The sequence below is a fragment of the Physeter macrocephalus genome, chromosome 5 (genome assembly GCF_002837175.3).
Source record: "Physeter macrocephalus isolate SW-GA chromosome 5, ASM283717v5, whole genome shotgun sequence".
Lineage (NCBI taxonomy): Eukaryota > Metazoa > Chordata > Mammalia > Artiodactyla > Physeteridae > Physeter > Physeter macrocephalus.
In genome coordinates, this window is record NC_041218.1 from 49,829,312 (window position 1) to 49,847,961 (window position 18,650).

Below are 18,650 nucleotides of genomic sequence, written 5' to 3' on the forward strand. Positions count from 1 at the left end.
GAGGTTAAAAGTGGATCCCTGTACTTGGAAAGACTGGGAATTTCTGCTCTTGCTTAACTATTGCAGCAGCTGCCGCGAGTCAAAGTTATGCCCTTGACTGCAAAGAAGCAACACATGCAGTTACAACACTCCAAGGGGGCGGTTCTGAGGGTCAGATGCTCCAAGGAGGCGGTGGTGAGTGACAGCCGCCGCCTCCCACACACCCTTTGCGTTTTCGTAAACAAGGAGACTCCAGCCCGCAGTCTGTAAATGAGGGAGGAGATTGGGGGCGGGGCCAGGGCTCCGGATGTGCTACGCCGAGAAGGCCTCATATTCGTGGTTCGCAAAGGGCGGAGGATATGGGAATTCTTATTGGTCTTCTTCCCTGTCCGTAAGGGGATTGACGTCCCATGTCCCGCCGGGCCGCGCCTCTCGGCGCCGCGCTCCTCCCCTCGCGGGTAGGTGCCCGCCCCGAGCGGCAGAGCGCGTGCGCGTGCGGCCCCACGCCGCAGCCGATCCCGCCCGCCGCACCACGCACCCTAGCAGTCAGTGGGTGAGCTGGGAGCCGCGGAGGTCACCGTGGGGAGGCGGGGCGGGGGCAGCATGGCAGCCTCCTTACGGCTCCGTGGAGCCGCCTCCGGCCTCCGGTACTGGAGCCGCCGGCAGCAACCGGCAGTGGCCAGCCTTGCAACGGGTAAGGACCTCGCGCCTTCTTCCCCCGTCCCTCCTCCGGCTGCCCGCTTCGCGCGCCCTGACGGCTGAAGAGGTCTTTTCACCGGAGGCGCTGCGGTTGGATCGGGGCTTAAAACCCAACATTTTGACTGGTTCCAAGGCCTGGCCTCTTCTGCGGCTCGCGCCACTAATGCTTCCGCCTTTCTCCCCACCCAGATCTAGATAAATGGGGTTCGGCGTCCTTTTGTGACTTAGGAAGGAATGGGAAGAGCTTGGGGTAGAGAGAGGAGTCTTTGGGTCCGAGTCGTGCTTCTTTGGAGTTAGGGCTTTGAGGACGATTGGAGGGCCCAGCCCCTGGGGCTACCCGCTACCCACCCCAGCGACCCCTGGCCTTGCAGCGCTGGCCGGCCTTGCAGCTCCCCGGGTGGGCGCGCTCTCCGGCCGCAGCCCTGATTTTTGTTTTAGTCACCTTAATTGTTTCTGATGTTTTTACACAAGTGAAGTCTTACAAATCAGGTGATCAGTCTTTCCAGCAGTTTTAAGTCACCCTTGACCGGCCAGGCGGGCTTCCACCGCTTCTCTGTAACTGTGCTACCTGAAGATGGCACTTCTGTCAAATTATTAAGCAGAATACTTTCAACGTTCTCAAAATTGTGGCCTGAACCTATCCTGCTTCCGTCCCCTCCCACCCCTCATATCATTATAAGTTATGGAAGCTAACCATCGATTTAGGAAGAGGCAGTTTTTAGACCCACAGAGAACTAATCTTTCATTTTTCAGATGGAAGAACCTAAAGCCCCTTGGATAACTGAATTAGGATATTACAGCAGGATCTAGAAAGTAGTCCTTGATTCTTTATGATTCCTGCACTTTTCTTCTACAGCAGGATTCCTCTTTAATTGGAAAATTGGTTGATTTGTGGGGAAACTGCCATTGTCTTCCTGTAAAATTTTTAGTTTTGAAAATGCACTATTTAGCACTCTCATACTTGGGAGATTGAAAAAGCCTTGGTATTAATTTTTTCTGATCTTTACTTAAAAAAAAAAAAAAGGCTGGGAATTGAGTTCTTAACTTTCTGACCTTTTCTTTAAAAAAAAAAAAAAGGCTGGGAATTGAGTTCTTAACAGCCTCCCTTCCTCCCCCTCAGTAAAAATCTAAGCAGAAGAGTGATTTCCTCTCTGGCTTGAAAAGGGAAAGCTCCATATGATGGGAGAGAACAGATGTCTGATACAGAATCACAGTAATGAGATACAAACTCACAAAAATTGCCAAACTTGAGTGTAACCACTGTTTGAGCTACATGTATTGAACTACAAAAAATGCCTCCTACATTGGAGATACTTAAAAAAAAAAATCACTCTTCTGCAGTAGTAAATGTAGCACCAGTTTTCACATGAATGCACAATTCTTTCAGTTTTGATTAGTCAAGGAAGACATACGTGCTGTTTAGTGGTTTTACAAGGTGTTCTAACGGTATTTTAATGAACCCTTGAAGTACCTTTTAGAGTTACAGGAAAGTTCTTAAAATTCATGGGAGAAGAGTCTGAGGCCTGTGACTATAATAAATGCTTCCGTAGACTGGAAAGGCCTACCTTGAAATGCTGGTAGACTACTTTGGCATATAATCTTGTTCTTTGACCCCAATACATTGTAAGAATATAGATTTATGACAAATTAAAAATTTTTTTGTGTGTGATGATTGTTTAAAATGCTTCAGTAATTGTTTTTACTCTGTGGAATTGTTTTAAACATTTTTGTTAATTTTAATTTACTACAAAAGTGTTAACTTTTTTGATGTTGGAGTCTTAAAAGAAAAGTTATGTGCCAGTTTGGAGTCCAGGGACATTAAGAAAAAGAACTGTGTTCAAATAGTAACAATATTTAGTGTTCTGAATTCTGTGGGATGTTTGTCTCCATGGTATGTTTAAGATGTTTATATCATATGGAGGGTAATATTATAAAGACCTATACAGTTATTTACAGTTTGAAAAAAAATGAGATCTAAAAGTTGCTGGTAATAGCGTGTCTTACTTTTAAAATATTTAAAGCATCGAAAAGGAAATAGAAAAATGAGAACTATTAAACTAGACATACATTACTATTTTTTTCTTACATTACTATTTCATCACCATTTAATAAAAGTAAGTTTTATGTTTTATCTTAAAAGGTAATTAAATTTAGTTTCAGACTTCTTTGTACAGACAAAAAAATGACAGATGTTGACCCTCTACAGTCATTTGATTCACTAACAAGTACAAGGAAAAATAATTTGTAACAGATCATATTAAAGTGACCACCTGACCAAAAGTGGAATGGGAAAGTTAGCTAGCATTATAGACAGAAATGGGAATACCGTTCTTTTTTATTATTGGCTGTTTGTGTGTGCACGAAATCTGCCTTCAAAACAGCATAACTCGTTGTATAAATAAAATATATAATGCCATTTTTTTCCTCTTTACATTAGCTTCTAGGGTTGCACATGAAACTCTGAAAAGCTGCACATGACTCTGGGGACCAAAAGTTGACCTTAAACTTGTGAAATTGCATAAGGAGAGTACAGTTGACCTTTGAACACAATGGGTTTGAACTGCATGGGTCAGCTTTTGCATGGATGTTTTTCAATAAATTTGTACTACAGTTGGTTTAACCTGCAGATTTGGAGCCATGTATGTGGAGGGCCAACTGTAAATTATACTTGGATTTTCTGAGGAGCGTCAGAGCCCCAACCCCACTCATTGTTCAAGGGTCAACTGTATTTCTAAAATAACCTGACCCAGATAATAAAGGCCTTTATAGAGTAAGTCACTACCCTTAGTTTAGTAACTCTTAGCATTAAAGCAAAAAGAATGCTTATGACGTAATATGTGATGAAGGAGGACACAAAGTTGTATATACAGTATAGAGTCTCATAATGAAAAAATGCATTTAGAAGACTGGACGGGCTATACAAAATGCTAACTGATTATTTTTGTGTAGTGAGATTAACTTTTTCCCTTATGACTTTATACTTTTTTGTATTTTTCAGTTTTCTACAATGAATTACTTTGATGAGAGAAAGAAACTTTTAGAAATGTAAAATAATTAACCTATTACCAATTTTTGCATTTTGAAACTTAGAGTCGCCCTACTTTTGGTGGCACTTCATGTTACCAAGATATGGATAACTTTGTCCATGTCCCATTGGAGAAGAAAGTCATAATCTGTAAATTTACATCTATAAATTTAGAAACTAACTTTGCCAAATTTTCTGGCTAGTTTCTTCATCCTCCTGGCTGCCGCTTAAGTAGCGGTACTGAGAGTCACAAGAGTTTGCTGATTAGATACAATCTTTTCTTTCATCTCTAGTTCATTTCCTATTACATACTCTGATTTTTCACAGCATTTCTAAATCTTTTACTTAGGGCTGCCAATCTGTGAACAGTCATTTGCAGAGAGATGGAGGTACCATAATTGGTTTAGGTAATTTGGAACTTGACCATAGGTCTGGGAGGAAAGGATATTGGAGAGTCAACCTGCAGCGTTTGCTTAGTGGTTGCTTCAATACAAATTACCTTTGCTGGATCCACTTTATCACTATCTTTACTCTTGCTTCAGCACTGACTTTTATCCTCATTTGATGAAAACTCTCTCTAGTTATTAATTCATTCATATAACATTATTAAACACTCACTGTGTGCCAATTTATTTCATTTATTATAAAAGTAGTTATAAAAGTTATATGCACATGGTAAAAACTCAAAAGGTTATAAAATAAAAGGTAAAAGAGTCTTTTCTCTAACTTTGACCCATCAGTCCAACTTTCTAGCTATAACTGCTGTTTCTTAAGCATCTTACAGAAATTTGAAAACGTTTAATGCATATGTATTCTTTTTTCTCATATACTGTATGTTACTATATATAATGCTCTGCATCTTGCTTTTTTTCACTTAATAACATGTCCTGGAGATTTTTTTCCTTATACTTTTAGATAGATATATCACATTCTTTTGAACATTACATACTATTTCATTGTATTGATTTTCTATGAAATATCAAGTACCTTGTTAATGTATATTTAGTTATTATAAATTAAGTGCCCTGTTAATGTGTATTTAGTTATTTATAATGTTTCTGTTGTTACAGACATTCCTATAGTAAACTATATTTTTGTGTTGTTCAGAGTTTATATATAGTAGAGGTCAGCAAACTGTGGCCCAATAGCTGGCTCCCTGTTTTTGTAAATAAAATTATATTGGAAAACAAGCACAGCCACTTGTTTTTATATTGTGTATGGCTGTTTTAAAAGTATAGTGGATGAGTTGAATAGTTGTGACAGAGGCCTCATGGCCCCAAACTGAAATTGTTTACCCCCGCACCCTTTAAGAAAAAGTGTGCTGACCCCTTATGTATAGTATAAATTCCTGGAAATGAAGTACTGGGTCAAAGAGTATGTACATTTTAAATTTAAATTTTATAATAAAATTCAAATGTAGATCCTTTTTTCAAATTGCTGTCTAAAAGGATGACATAAAATACAATTCTACAGTGTATGAGAGTGTATGTTTTATCAGTCCTTTCTAACCAGGTGTGAGTTTTATCAAAGAAATGCATTTGTCCAACTGATAGGTGAAAATGGTATTACATTGCTTTGTTTTGCATTACTCTAGTTATGACAGAAGTTGAGCATTTTTTCAAAGTTTTTTAAAAAATATTTTCTGTTAACTATCATTTTGTGATTTTGGCATACTTTAAAACAATGGATTGTTTACATTTTTCTTCCAGATTTTAAAGTTATTTGCATATATAGTAAAGTAGCCCTATTTCTATCGTGTGTTGCAAGTGTTCTTCCTAGTTATTTGTATTTTGTCATGTTTGTGATTTTTTTTGGAGATGTGCTAAGTTTTTCCCCCTTGTTTTATTATGAACAATTTCGAAGTATTGAAAGAATAATGCCATGAACATCTGTGTACTCTTTGCTCATGTCAATGGTTGTTAACCAACCTTTTGCCATATTTGCTTTATTTCTTTCCAAGTATATTCATATCCCACCTGTATCATTTGAAATTAAAATGCAGACACTATGACACTTTCAACCCTAAATGATTCAGTGTGAATCTCCTAAGAAGGACTGTCTCCTACATAACCAAATTACCATTACCTAAGACAATTAGCACTTCCCTGGTATCATCCTAATATTCAGCTCATATTTAAAATTTCATAATTTTCCTTAGAATGTCTTAAGACATTTTCCCCCCCAAATCCAGATCCATTCAAACTTCACACGTTGCATTTGGTTGATATATCACTTTAGTATCTTTAGATTGAGAAATGTCTTCTCTTGTTTGTTTTTTCTGTAAACATGTTGACTCTTTAAAAACAGCTTTATTGCAATATAGTTGACTTACAATAAACTGCACCTGTTTAACATTTACAGTTTGATGAGTTTTGACGTGTATATACCTTGGAAGCCATCAAACCATCATCACAATCAAGACAGTGAATGTATCCATTCACCCCTCCCCCATAGTTTCCTCATGCCTCTCTACATACTCAAACATCTATAATTGTACAGTTTCACTGGCTAGATAGATTCCTATCTTGACAGTTGTTTTTTGTTTCAGTTCTTTAAAGATGATGCTCTCCTGTTTTCTCACTGGCTTTGTTTCTGACAGGAAATCTGCCTTCATTCTTATCTTTGTTCCTCTGTACATAATGTCTTTTTTCTGCCAGTTGCTTTTGAGCATTTTGATTATGATGTGTCTTGGTATAGTTTTCTTCATGTTTCTTGTGTTGGGGTTCATTGAGCTTGGATGCATGGGGTTTATGGTTTTCATCAAATTTGGAAATTTTTCCCATTAGTTCTTCACATATTTTTCTTGTCCCCACTTTGCTCTCCTCTCATTTGAGGACTCCAATTTCGCTATGTATTTGGCTAGTTGAAGCTGTCTCACTGCTCACTAATGTTCTTTTTAAATTCTTTTTTCTGTGTTTTGTTTTGGATAGTTTTGTTTTTAAGGTCACTATCCTTTTCTTCTGTAATTATATTATAATCCAACCTATTGCTGTGTCCTTTTACTACTGTATTTGAAATATTTTTCATAACTGTCTTTTCTGTAGCCACCAGTCTTTATTAACTCTGCCTTTACTGTGGACTGAATGTTTGTAACCCTCCAAAATTCATGTGTTGAAATCCTAATCCCCACTGTGGTAGTATTAGGAGGTGGGGCCTTTGGGAAGTAATTGGGTTATGAGGGTGGAGCCCTCATGAATGGGATTAGTGTCCTAAAAACAGGAAGGAGAGCTTGTCCTCTCTGTCTGCTCTCCAGAGATAGAAGAAAATGGTCATCTACAAGCCAGGAAGTGAGCCCTCACCAGATACTGGATCTGTTGCCTACTTGATCTTGGTCTTCCCAGCCTCCGGAACTGTAAGAAATAAATGCTTGTTGTTTAAGTCATCATAACAAATATACAGTGATATATTTGTTACAGCAGCTGGAATGGACTAAGACAGACCTAAACAGTCACTTTTATGTTGGTCTTTTTGCCTCCAGGCTCTTCCTTTAGTTCATCCATTGTACACTGCTGCCTCATTTCTGTCCTAAAGCATGGGTTTGGTCAGGTCATTTCTCTTGCCCAAACCTTTCAGTAACTACCTTTCTTAGTCTGTTTGGGCTGCTGTAACAAAATACCATAGACTGGGTGGCTAATAAACAACAGAGAACTATTTCTCACAGTTCTGGAGGCTGGGAATTCCAAAATAAAGGTGCTGCCATATTTAGTGTCAGGTGAGGGCCCACTTCTTGGTTCAAAGACAGCCATCTTTTCACTGTGTCCTCACATGGTGGAAGGGGATGAGGAAGCTCTCTGCGGCCTCTTTTGTAAAGGCGTTAGTCCCGTTCGTGAGGGTTCTCCCCTCATGATCTAATCACTGCCCAAAGGCCCCACCTCCAAATACCCTCACACTGGGAATTATTTTTTCAACATAGAAATTTTGGGAGGACCAGACATTCAGTCTGCGGTACCACCACTTGCTTACAAAATACACTCAAATTGTTTAGAGCATACTTCCCAGCCTTCCACATTATGGTTGCATTTTTTCTTTCAGTCTTAATCTTGCTGTTTTGTTTCTTTGTGCGTCCTGTAGAAAGAATGGAGGGCACTTAAAAATGAAGAACCTAGAGTCAGATTGGCTGAATATGAATCTTGGCATTACAACCTTATAAAATCTTGGGCATTTTATTTAAACTGACCAAGTGTCAGGCACCTGAGCTGGAAGATAGGCTTAATGATGGGATGGGATGACAGTGCTATTTATAAAGGACTGAGTATAGTGTCTGGCATGTAGTAAAATTGCCACAAATATTAACTTTTATTATTATTCATTTTTTCTTGGCTTTCCTATTTCCTTGCATATACTAATGTGCATACTCATTCCTTTTCTATATGGAGCTCCCTTTGTTCCTACTCTGATTCCATTTGAAAGCCTGCCCGTCCTAGAATACTCAGGTCAAATGCTAGCTTTTTCAAGTTCCCAAACCAGATGAGTTCTTTAGTATCAGCATTATTTTTTGTACTTTATCCTTCACTTTCATGTTTTAGTGTCTGTGTACGTAGTTGTCCTCTTGTGTCTTAAGCTGGTTGAATGCAAGGACTGTATGTCATTTGCGTCTTTGATGGCATCTGCCATGGTACTTACGATAGTTGCTTCATATTTGTTGAATGTGTGAATGAATTATGGTTCTACCTTGCCATAGTTATTAAGTGTTTGACTTAGAGTGAGTTGCCTGTTAAAATTAACTGCATTTAAATGATAATATTCCTAGTTTCTAATGTTCTTAGTTAAATTATACCTTTTCAAGCTTAACACAGTAGTCAGGTGCGCTAGTTGTTAGTATTAGAGTTGTCTTACAAAGTATACTTCTCATTCTGCTTAATATCAAAATAAAAATTCAGTGAGGTGTCATTTCTCTGTCTTTAAACCCCTTGTGAACCAGAAGGTTAGGCACAGGACTCCTATCATACCCAGCATGTTAAGCTCAGCACTGGTAAGGTGATGATGCACAGGAATGACACCCATCTTTAACAGAAATGTTAGAGACAGTCATGGAGTTCATAGGAATTAAATGTGCTTCTGACCCAAGAAGACCTCTATTTCTTAAGCATTAGGGCTTCAAATAATTTGCTTTTAGGAAATCTCATTACATTGAGATTAAGTTGAAGGAAGAGCAGGGATCCATTAGTTGAGAGGATCTGAAAAAGGGTGACTGTGATTAGTTGGTGCACTACAGTTTTAAAACTGGAGTCCTTGACAGAAAGAGGAAAAATAAAGCCAGGAAACGATAGGGAAAAGGGCAAGTGGAGTTATTTCTCTTTGTTCTCACACTAGACCGTGAACTTTTGGAGGGCAAGGCCCACATCTTGCTTGTGTCATAGTACTTCATGCAGTAAATACTTGAGTGGAGTTCTAAGTCTAGAAATAGAGAAATCGTGTCTAATTTTATTTTCATGGTGATGCGAAGCCTGTCTGCTCTCTTGCAAAAACCATTACCTTGAATTGTATGCCCCAGTGTGATTTCAAAAAGCCTTTTGTAAAAAGGAAGAAAATCAAATCAAACAAAACCTGCATACAGCTTTTGTGTGTGTGTGTGTGTGTGTGTGTGTGAATATATTTATTTATTTTTGGCTGTGTTGGGCCTTTGTTGCTGTGCGCAGGCTTTCTCTAGTTGCGGCAAGCAGGGGCTACTCTTCGTTGCGGTGCGTGGGCTTCTCATTGTGGTGGCTTCTCTTGTTGCGGAGCACGGGCTCTAGGCATGTGGGCTTCAGTAGTTGTGGCTCATGGGCTTAGTTGCTTTGCGGCAGGCATATGGGATCTTCCCGGACCAGGGCTTGCACCCATGTCCCCTGCATTGGCAGGCGGATTCTTAACCACTGTGCCACCAGGGAAGCCCTGCATACAGATTTTTCTTTTTCTTTTTTGCGGTATTTGGGCCTCTCACTGTTGTGGCCTCTCCCGTTGCGGAGCACAGGCTCTGGACGCGCAGGCTCAGCAGCCATGGCTCATGGGCCCAGCCGCTCCGCGGCATGTGGGATCTTCCCGGACCGGGGCACGAACCCGTGTCCCCTGCATCGGCAGGCGGACTCTCAACCACTGCGCCACCAGAGAAGCCCCTTGCATACAGCTTTTTAAGAACAATTTTCTTTTTCTGTAAATGGAGACGCCTCTTCTCTGAAAGTGCGCGGAGTTGTTATCTCAGGGTCCTGAGACTGTTACCCTGGCCATGGAAAGCCCATGGAAGTGTCCCCCTGCTCTCTCCTAGGACCCCATTTATAAACTGGTGACTTTTGGTTGAAATACATTCTTCTGGGTTTAACATTTTTATTAAGTTTGTTTTTTATACCATTGGAGGGGATGGTTTCTATAAATGTGGAAGTGGGAAGGTAAAACGTTTTCCCATTCTTGGACCTTGTCCAAGATACAGGTTTTATTGAATACTTCCAGTTTTTAATACACATTGTTAGAGAAGGTAATATAGATAAGAGAATCTAGGATACTTCACTTAACAGGTAAAGTATGTAATAGGTATTTAATAAATGATAACATTAAGTTTATTGTTAAAAATAGTGAAGGGATGTTATAGAGATAGAAAGCAGAAGAGAGAATGCTTAAAATTTTATGGTTGCTTCCTGGAGAACTATATACTCAGAAGTTAGTCTGCCTATACATTGTTGATATCTTTAAATGATCATTAGTTTAAAACTAATCTTTAAAAAGTTTTTTTTTAATAGAAAATATCAAAATAACAGTTGACTTCTTAATATTGAGTGAATATTTACAATAAAACATGTTATCTGCTCCTGTTAAAACTAATGTATTGAAATCAGTGTGTTCTAGGTCAATGGCTTCTAAGACTCCAGTTGGATTCATTGGAGTAGGCAACATGGGGAATCCAATGGCAAAAAATCTCATGAAACATGGCTATCCACTCATTATTTATGATGTGTTCCCTGATGCATGCAAAGAGTTTCTAGATGCAGGTGAACAGGTAAGACCTTTTCTTAAGATTTTTTTAGATTTTGATGTTTAAAAATGTTTTTTAGATTTTGATGTTCCACATTCAAATAAGTGACATCTTCTTAGAAGTATACACAATGGATTTGTAAAGTTAACTTGTTAATTTTATTTCTCTATATGTAATATTATATATGTATGTTATATGATATGTAAAATATGTGTACACACACACACTCACACTCACACACACACGAGACCGTGTACTAGTAACTGAATTTAGAGTTTTTTTTCAAGATATGAAGGAAATTCTTCTTGTACAAGTTGTAGAGTGGTAATTGAGGTCTGAATGTAATCCCAGAACTGGGTGAATACTAAAAAATTCCTGAGAAGTATAGAAAAAGGTTAGAGAGCAAATAAATAGTCAACTTCTAGGTAATAGACTTGAAATAAATACTGAGAAAATGCAGTGCATACATAAAGAACAGGTTTAAGCAACTTAGAGGCTACTTGCAGATCTGGATATCCTCCATCTCCATCATGGTTTGTGTGCCATCTGGGGGTGGCAGCAGTGTTGTTTGAGGATGTGTGAGTATCATCTTGGAACTTTTCAGGGTAGGGTTGTGGCTGCTTATGCCCATATAGTCTCTGAATATTGACACTGTACCACCAGTGCAGCAGGTTTACTGATGACCTTAAGTAGCTTAGGGACTTAGACTTGTTGAAGAGGTTTGATCAGTTCTTTGTTCTGGGAAAGGTGGCTTTACCATCTTCAAGGATGGTAAGGAGTTCCAAGTTGATATTCAGTCTGGGATGGGTTGTTTTTTTGAGGAGATGGATATTACTTTTTGGGATAACACATCTATTTGATGTTGGCACTTTGCAGTGGTTTATATATTTATTTGTAAGAGTAACAACGGTACTTGGTCTCTAAACAGAGGAAATATCTTCAATTAAATACAGAATTTAATCAAAGTAATAACAGCATATTCTTCTGGCATTTTGGAGAATAATGTTCCCGAAGTTTTCACGTGTGTGTGTGTTTATGAAAGATCACATGAATTTCTGTTCCTCTTTCTACCCCTTCTAGTAATACAGAGGTGGAAATTGAATGGAAACTGATTTACCCTGGGCTGGCAAAGCAGAAGCTTAGGGACTTTCAAATTGTGACCAATGTCATTACTCTTCCCTCTGTTCCTGTAGCATTTAACAACTTGCCTATGGAGAACTGAAATGGTCATCATCCCTTTGTGAATCTCTTTTCCGCTGCTTGCCAGATTTCCGGAGCTTTCTGATGCTCTGCCTGAATTGCCTCATACTCTGAAGCTATCCTTTACCTCCATTTCCCAACAAAATTCTTATTCTTTTAGTGTTGCTAATTTTAGGTAGGTGTGAAGGAAGGCTACCTTAAGAATAAGACTTACACTTGAGTGAAGGAGACATTTACATTTTAAAAGAGAGAGAAAAGAAACTAATATTTAATGAGTACCTACTACGTGTCAGGTCTTTTACTAAATATTTTGTACATATTATCTAATTTTATCTTTGTAACAGAAGTATTTTCAGGAAACTGATGCTTGGAGAAGTTAAATAACATCCCCAAGGTTGCACAGTGAGTGAATGGCAAGAGCCAGGATCTGAACAAAGGTCTGTCTTTGACTTCGGAGCTTTAGCTCTTTTAATTACATGATGTGTAGTCACTAATTAATGAAATTTATGTATGAGACATTTTTAAGTGTATGTGTGGCATCTTCCTTGATGATTCTGAAATGTAGCTGTTACCTATTTATAAACTAGACTACTAGAACATAAAGTGCCTAGATTTCTTTTGGGTCAGTTAATGTCAGGCCAGTAATGATTATATACCACACCCTTATTTAATATGTTGTTTTGCACCAATGAAATTTGTTGGAATTAAATAATAGTTATCTGTTATGATGGATTGTATCGTGAGTGGGTATACAGTGTGTTGAATAGTGGCCCCCCAAAAGATGTCCTACAAAATTCTTAGAAGAAAACATAGGGGTAAATCTTTATGATCTTGAATTTGGCAAAGGATTCTTAAATATGACACCCAAGATCATGAGCAACAAAATTAAAAATAAGACTTCATCAAAATTGAAAACTTTTGTGCTCCAAAGAACACCAGCAAGAAAGTGAAAAGGTAACCCACAGAATGGGATAAAATATTTGCAAATCATATATCTGATAAGGACTGGTATCTAGCATGTATAAAGAAGTCATACAATTCAAACAGAAAGACAAGTGGCTCAATTAAATGGGCAAAGGATCTGAATAGAGATTTCTCCAAAGAAGGTACAAATGACCGATAAACACATGAAAAGATGCCAATATCATTAGTCATCAGATAAATGCAGTCAAAGCCACAATGAGATTTCCACATCCACTGGGTTGGCTAGAATTACAAAGGCAGATAACAAGAAGTATGGAGAAATTGAACTATCACACACTGCTGATGAGATTGTAATTCTACTCCTAGGTATATATGAAAGAGAAATGAAAACACATACCCACACAGAAACTTGTATATAAATGGCGCCATTATTCATAATAGCCAAAAGATAGAAACAACCTAAATGTCCCATCAGTGGTAAGCAAAATGTGGTATATCCATACAATGATATATTATTCAGCCATAAAAAGGGATGAAGCACTAACACATGAAAGTCCAGAACAGAGAAATCTGTAGAGACAGAAAGTAGATTAGTGGCTGTTTAGTGCTGGCTGGGAGAGGAGGGGAAAGAGGGAGGCAGGCATAGGGGAGATATAGCTAATGGATATGGGATTTTTTTCTTGAAGTGATGAAAAGTTCTAAAATTGTGATGGTTGCACATATCTGTGAATACACTAAAAACCATCAAATTATATACTTTAGGTGGGCAAATTATATGTTATGTGAATTATATCTCAGTAAAGCTATTTTTTAAAAAGATAAATGTCCAAGTTCTAACCCCCGGTACTTGTGAAAGTGACCTTATTTGGAAATAGGGTCTTGGCAGATGTAGTTAGGTTTAAGATCTTGAGATGAGGCCATCCTGGATTTCAGATGGGCACTAAAGGCAATGATGAGTGTCCTTACAGAGAGCCACAAGGGGAAGGCCGTGGGAAGTCATAGGCAGACTTCAGAGTTACACTGTGGCAAGCCAAGGAACACCAGGGACAGCCAGAAGCTAGTAGAGGCAAAGGAGGATCTTCCTTTGGAGGCAGCGTGGTGCTGCCTACACCTTGCTTTCATACTTGTGGCCACCAGAGTTGTGAGAATACAGTTCTGTGTTTTAAGCCACCACGCTTGGGGTAACATTGCGGTAGCCACTGGAAACCAGTACAGCAAGAATCTACAAAATGGGTTCAGAACCTGCCCTTTCCACTTAGTATCTGCAATCTCAGGCAAGTTATTTAGTGTCTCTATATCTGTTTCCTCGTGTGTGAAATAATAAGGATAATAATAATAATAATAACCTTTCTCAGGGAGTTGTTACGAGGATTAAATGAATTCATATATGTAAAGAGCTTAAAATCGTGTTTGGCACAGTAAGGAGTGTGAGTGTTAGCTCTAAGTAAGTTCCCATAAGTCTTGGTTTCACCTCTGCTCTACAGAGCTGTTATTTCTTTTCTAATGCTTTCTATTTACATGACAATGTCAGAGTCTCTCACTTCTTTGTGAAGAAAAGTTACTTTTTATTGCTTTGATCGCTATGGGTTAAGGCTGCCTGAGAGTCTCTTAGCAAAACAGGGGATAGGACGCTCATTAATTTACTAATTTGGCTGATGTTTCTTGAGTACTTTCTATGTGCTAGGTACTGGGAATATAGCCCAGAACAAAACAGTTAAAGTCTTTGCCTTTGGGGACCAACAGGAGGTGTTAGATTATCAAATCACACAAATATGTGTTTCCAAATTGTGATGTGGAAAGAAAGAGTCTCCTCAGTTTTCAGTAAAATCTGCATTACGTTGGCTGAGAGGGCAGTCAGGGACGTTCTCTGAAGACTAGACATTTAGGTAGATAGCACAAGAATAAGCAGGATTTATCCAGGTGAAGAATGGGGACAAAGGAGCAATCTTCTTTAAAAGTGGAAGCCCCTCTCTCCAGGTTTCTGGAGAGTTCTACTTTAGGTCGACTGATACAGGTTGAGTACCTCCCATGTGTCTAGCAGTCCACCTAGTGCTGTGGAGAATAAAACAGGTTGAGTTGGATGTGGCAATGTATTAGATGTGTCTCAGGTGGCAAGACTAAATAATAGAAGGGAGTTTTTATTAAAATTGTATTTTGACAGTAATAAAGTGCTGAAGCAGGTTTTGAGGGGAAAAATAATAAGTAACTCTTTTTTTTTTTTTTTAATAAGTAACTCTTAAGAGTCATTTCATTTCTGATAGAGAGCTGCACATATATTGTGCTTAATCTTCGCTCACCTACAAACAGAAATGCTGTAGCCTGAAATGAAAGTCATGGAGATGAGGTCTCTTGGATTCCTGGATACAAATCAGAGGGTTCTAGGACACAGACTCAGTTATTAGATTTTCCTTCTTTTCTTCTTCCTTGAGATACGTAAGTGGGTGTGGGGAAGGAAGGAGGATGGGTTCTGGGTGGCTGCCCGTCCCAGATTAGTGAAGCGTGAGACTCTCTTAGCTTCTGCCCGCAGCTCCCAGCCCTGCCCGGCTCCCAGCACGCGGTGGGAAAGTTGTGTGGGTGGTTCACACTGGGGCGGCAAAGCCTGGAAGGCAGAACCCTCTTTTCCCACGTCCCATCTCCCTCACAGCTCTGCTTCCTCTCAGAGTCTTGACTCTAAGAGGTCCTCTGAGTATTGATTACAACAGCAGTGGAGGGCAGGATAACGTGAAATTGAGATAAATGACAGGAGAAGGGTAAAGGGTAAAAAAGCTCTGGGCCTGAGGGGAAATATTCTGTCATAATAAAATGAAAACATTTGTTGATAAATGATTTTTGTGCCGGCAGCTTAAAAACCGTTTTGAACAGCAGCAGTGTCATTTGAACAAGTGTAATTTCCTAAGACCCCTACTTTAAAAGGTAATGTTAATTTGGATGTGTGACTTCTGATGTGTTAAAATGTCAGCAGTACTAATTCATAGCTATATTTAGTTTTTAAATGTTTGATAAAGGAAAAAGTGAGTTTCATTTTACTACTAAAAGACAAAGAGAAGACTTGGGATGAGATGGAAAAATGTAGGTGAAAACTTTGAAACTTCTTGCCATTGTGCACAATAGTGCAGTGAATGGATGAAGAGTTCAAAAATTCAGAGTATATTTGAGTTGACGCTTACATTTTAAGGTCAGGTGTCCCTTCCTTTCCCTGATGTTACTATCTCAAGTAAAGTCGATGAAATGGCAGCCAAAGAAAACAGAATTCTTTTCCCTCAAAGTTTGCAGAAAACATGGCTAGTTGATTTCAAATGTCAACTGTGCTTTCAGTGGGGAATTTGCAGGGAGAGAAAGTACCAAACTAGACATATCTGGATCAAAAAGCAATCAACTAGTTCTAAAGATCTTTGGACATCTCCTTGAAGAAGTGCTTTTTCGTTTTTTTAAAAGCAAAAACTGGGGATTTATTGTTTCATGTAACTGAAGAGTTGGGGAGTGGCCTGAACCCAGACACAGCCGAATTTTGGGCACAGATGTAATTAGATCCGTTTCTGCCTGCTTCTTGGCTCTGCTTTCCACGGGCCGGCTCCTCCCTCCCCTCAAGGTGCAAGGTCCACCTGCAGTTCCAGGTGAAGTGCTTTAGGGTGTTACCACCCTGGACGTTTTCCTTCCAGCTGTACCTAGTAGTAAAAAATACTACGTGGGTTATGAAGGAAATAAAAACTTGGACATGTTAAAATGCTTCACGTGCCTGACTGTATTTAATGAACTTATTTATACCTTTACATGTTAACCAATTCTATTAGGGCATTTATAATTGGTTTAATATGTTACTTGTGGTCATTCCCATAAAAAATTTACGGTTTCCTCTCTCCATATCCCTTTATTATATCTTCATTTCTGTTGGAAACTCGGGTTGATCATACAAAGCATCATTTCAACTTCTAGCATCCATTCTAAGAATGTAACCCATGATAATTATCAGGCCTTTGGGTATTAGAAATCATGAATCAATAAATTGTGAATGTAGTGGTTTAAAAGCATAAACCCAGGAGGAACCTGGCTGCCTGAGCTCAGATCTCAGCTCTATCATGTGCTGGCCGTGTGACTTTTAGACAAATTATTTAACTTCTTTCTACTTAAATTTTCTCCTCTTATAAAATAGCAGTAGTAATAGTACCTTCATCTTAGTCCTAGAGAACCTGGCACATAGAAAGTGCTGTTGCTATTGCCGCTACTGTTAGTTACTACTGTTACGGTTTTTGCTTTAGTATCTATACCATATTTCTCCCAAATCTTCATTCCCCAACACCACACATATAAATGCACCACTGTGTTGGCTGAGTCACTGAGTCCAGAGTTGTTTGGAATAGAATTGTAGACGTATTTTTTTTTTTTTTTTTTTTTTTGCGTTACGCGGGCCTCTCACTGCTGTGGCCTCTCTCGTTGCGGAGCACAGGCTCCGGACGCGCAGGCTCCACAGCATGTGGGATCTTCCCGGACCGGGGCACGAACCCGCGTCCCCTGCATCGGCAGGCGGGCCCTCAACCACTGCACCACCAGGGAAGCCCATGTAGACATATTTTTAAATGAAAGAATGATAATAAAAATTAAAACCAAATTAGGATGTAAAGTGATTTGACTGCATCCCTGCTTAAGAATATATTCTGCAGAGTCCTTTGTGTCCTCCTTTTATTTTACAGAAGATACCAATTTCTCTTTTTAAGCGGTAGCATCAAGGCCATGTGACTTGTGCTTCGTTTTCATTTTCATTTTCATTGTCTGGGAATTTCCTTGGAGATGCCTCTGATTGGTGCCAAAAGTCTTGGGACTTATGCACCATTTCTGTGTGAGTTTTCCGGTTGAACTAGGCTTAATTGGATTCTCTTGTTTTCTCTCTAAACACTTGGGAACCATCTTGTTGTTCCTGGGTTATAAGGCTGAACATGTTTGGTTAAGTAATTCTATTGAGATCTAATCTGGCATCCACTCAGGTTTTGTTAGATGAGAACTTTAAAAGTCTCTTGCTGAGTGGGCTTCACCATTGTTGACCAAATGTTTCAAGATGTAGGCAAAAACCGTTCTGGTCAGTTTTTTAAGGGTAGTGCAATTTTGAAGGAACAGTATGCTTTTCTACTTGGAAAGATTAAAATACACTGAGTGGCAAGTTTAACCAAGGTCATGTTCATCTTGTTTCTTTGCAAGTTTCTCTTACCCATTTGGTTTATGTGGAAGCAATGCTGAGCTTCACTTATGTAACTGTTTTCTCTTTATGTAAAACAACTAGGTTGACTATTGTCTCCTTCCATTGGATATGTAAAAAGGAAGTGCAGTTACTTCAGATTACTCTGGACCCTGATGCCCCCATCATTCCTCCTGCCACCCATCCAGCAAAGCAGATTTTGTCTTTAATCTGTCCAGTTGTCTAATCTTTATATTGTACACCTGCCATTGGTGCTTACTAGCATACAGATGAATCTAGTTGCAGAAATTCTTAAAGACTGTAGATATTGTGAAGGGAACCAATCTCCTGTAATCAAAATTAAAATAATGGAAAAGTAGGGTCGCCTTAATTCACAATGGTATAAGAATGAGGCAGTTGGAATTATCAAGAGATTTTTCTGGGATGGCCATGACAGTCAGAGCAGAGCCATGGTCCAGAGTCAGCCAGGTCAGTGACCGTCCACACATGTGGAGGTGTAGAGGAGTGCTGCTAATGCTTTACATTTGTACTGAGTTGCAGATGCTTCCTATACCATCAGCCCTTTTTTTTTTTTTTTTTTTTTTGCTGTACGCGGGCCTCCCACTGCTGTGGCCTCTCCCGTTGCGGAGCACAGGCTCCGGACGCGCAGGCTCAGCGGCCATGGCTCACGGGCCCAGCCGCTCCGCGGC

General features: G+C 39.3%; 1 protein-coding gene across 2 annotated transcripts in view; it reads left to right on the forward strand.

Annotated features, from left to right (window-relative positions):
* Positions 1–486: 486 nt before the first annotated feature.
* The window catches only part of HIBADH (3-hydroxyisobutyrate dehydrogenase), a 104,685-nt gene continuing 86,521 nt past the window's right edge, over positions 487–18,650 (forward strand). Inside the window, exons 1-2 of one of the 2 annotated variants that reach the window (XM_007129554.4) lie at positions 487–673; positions 10,513–10,673. In XM_007129554.4, the coding sequence (XP_007129616.1) occupies positions 583–673; positions 10,513–10,673 (252 nt within the window). In that variant the 5' untranslated portion in view covers positions 487–582. The remainder of the gene's footprint in view (positions 674–10,512; positions 10,674–18,650) is intronic. The other variant, XM_028489959.2, reaches the window with a different exon arrangement.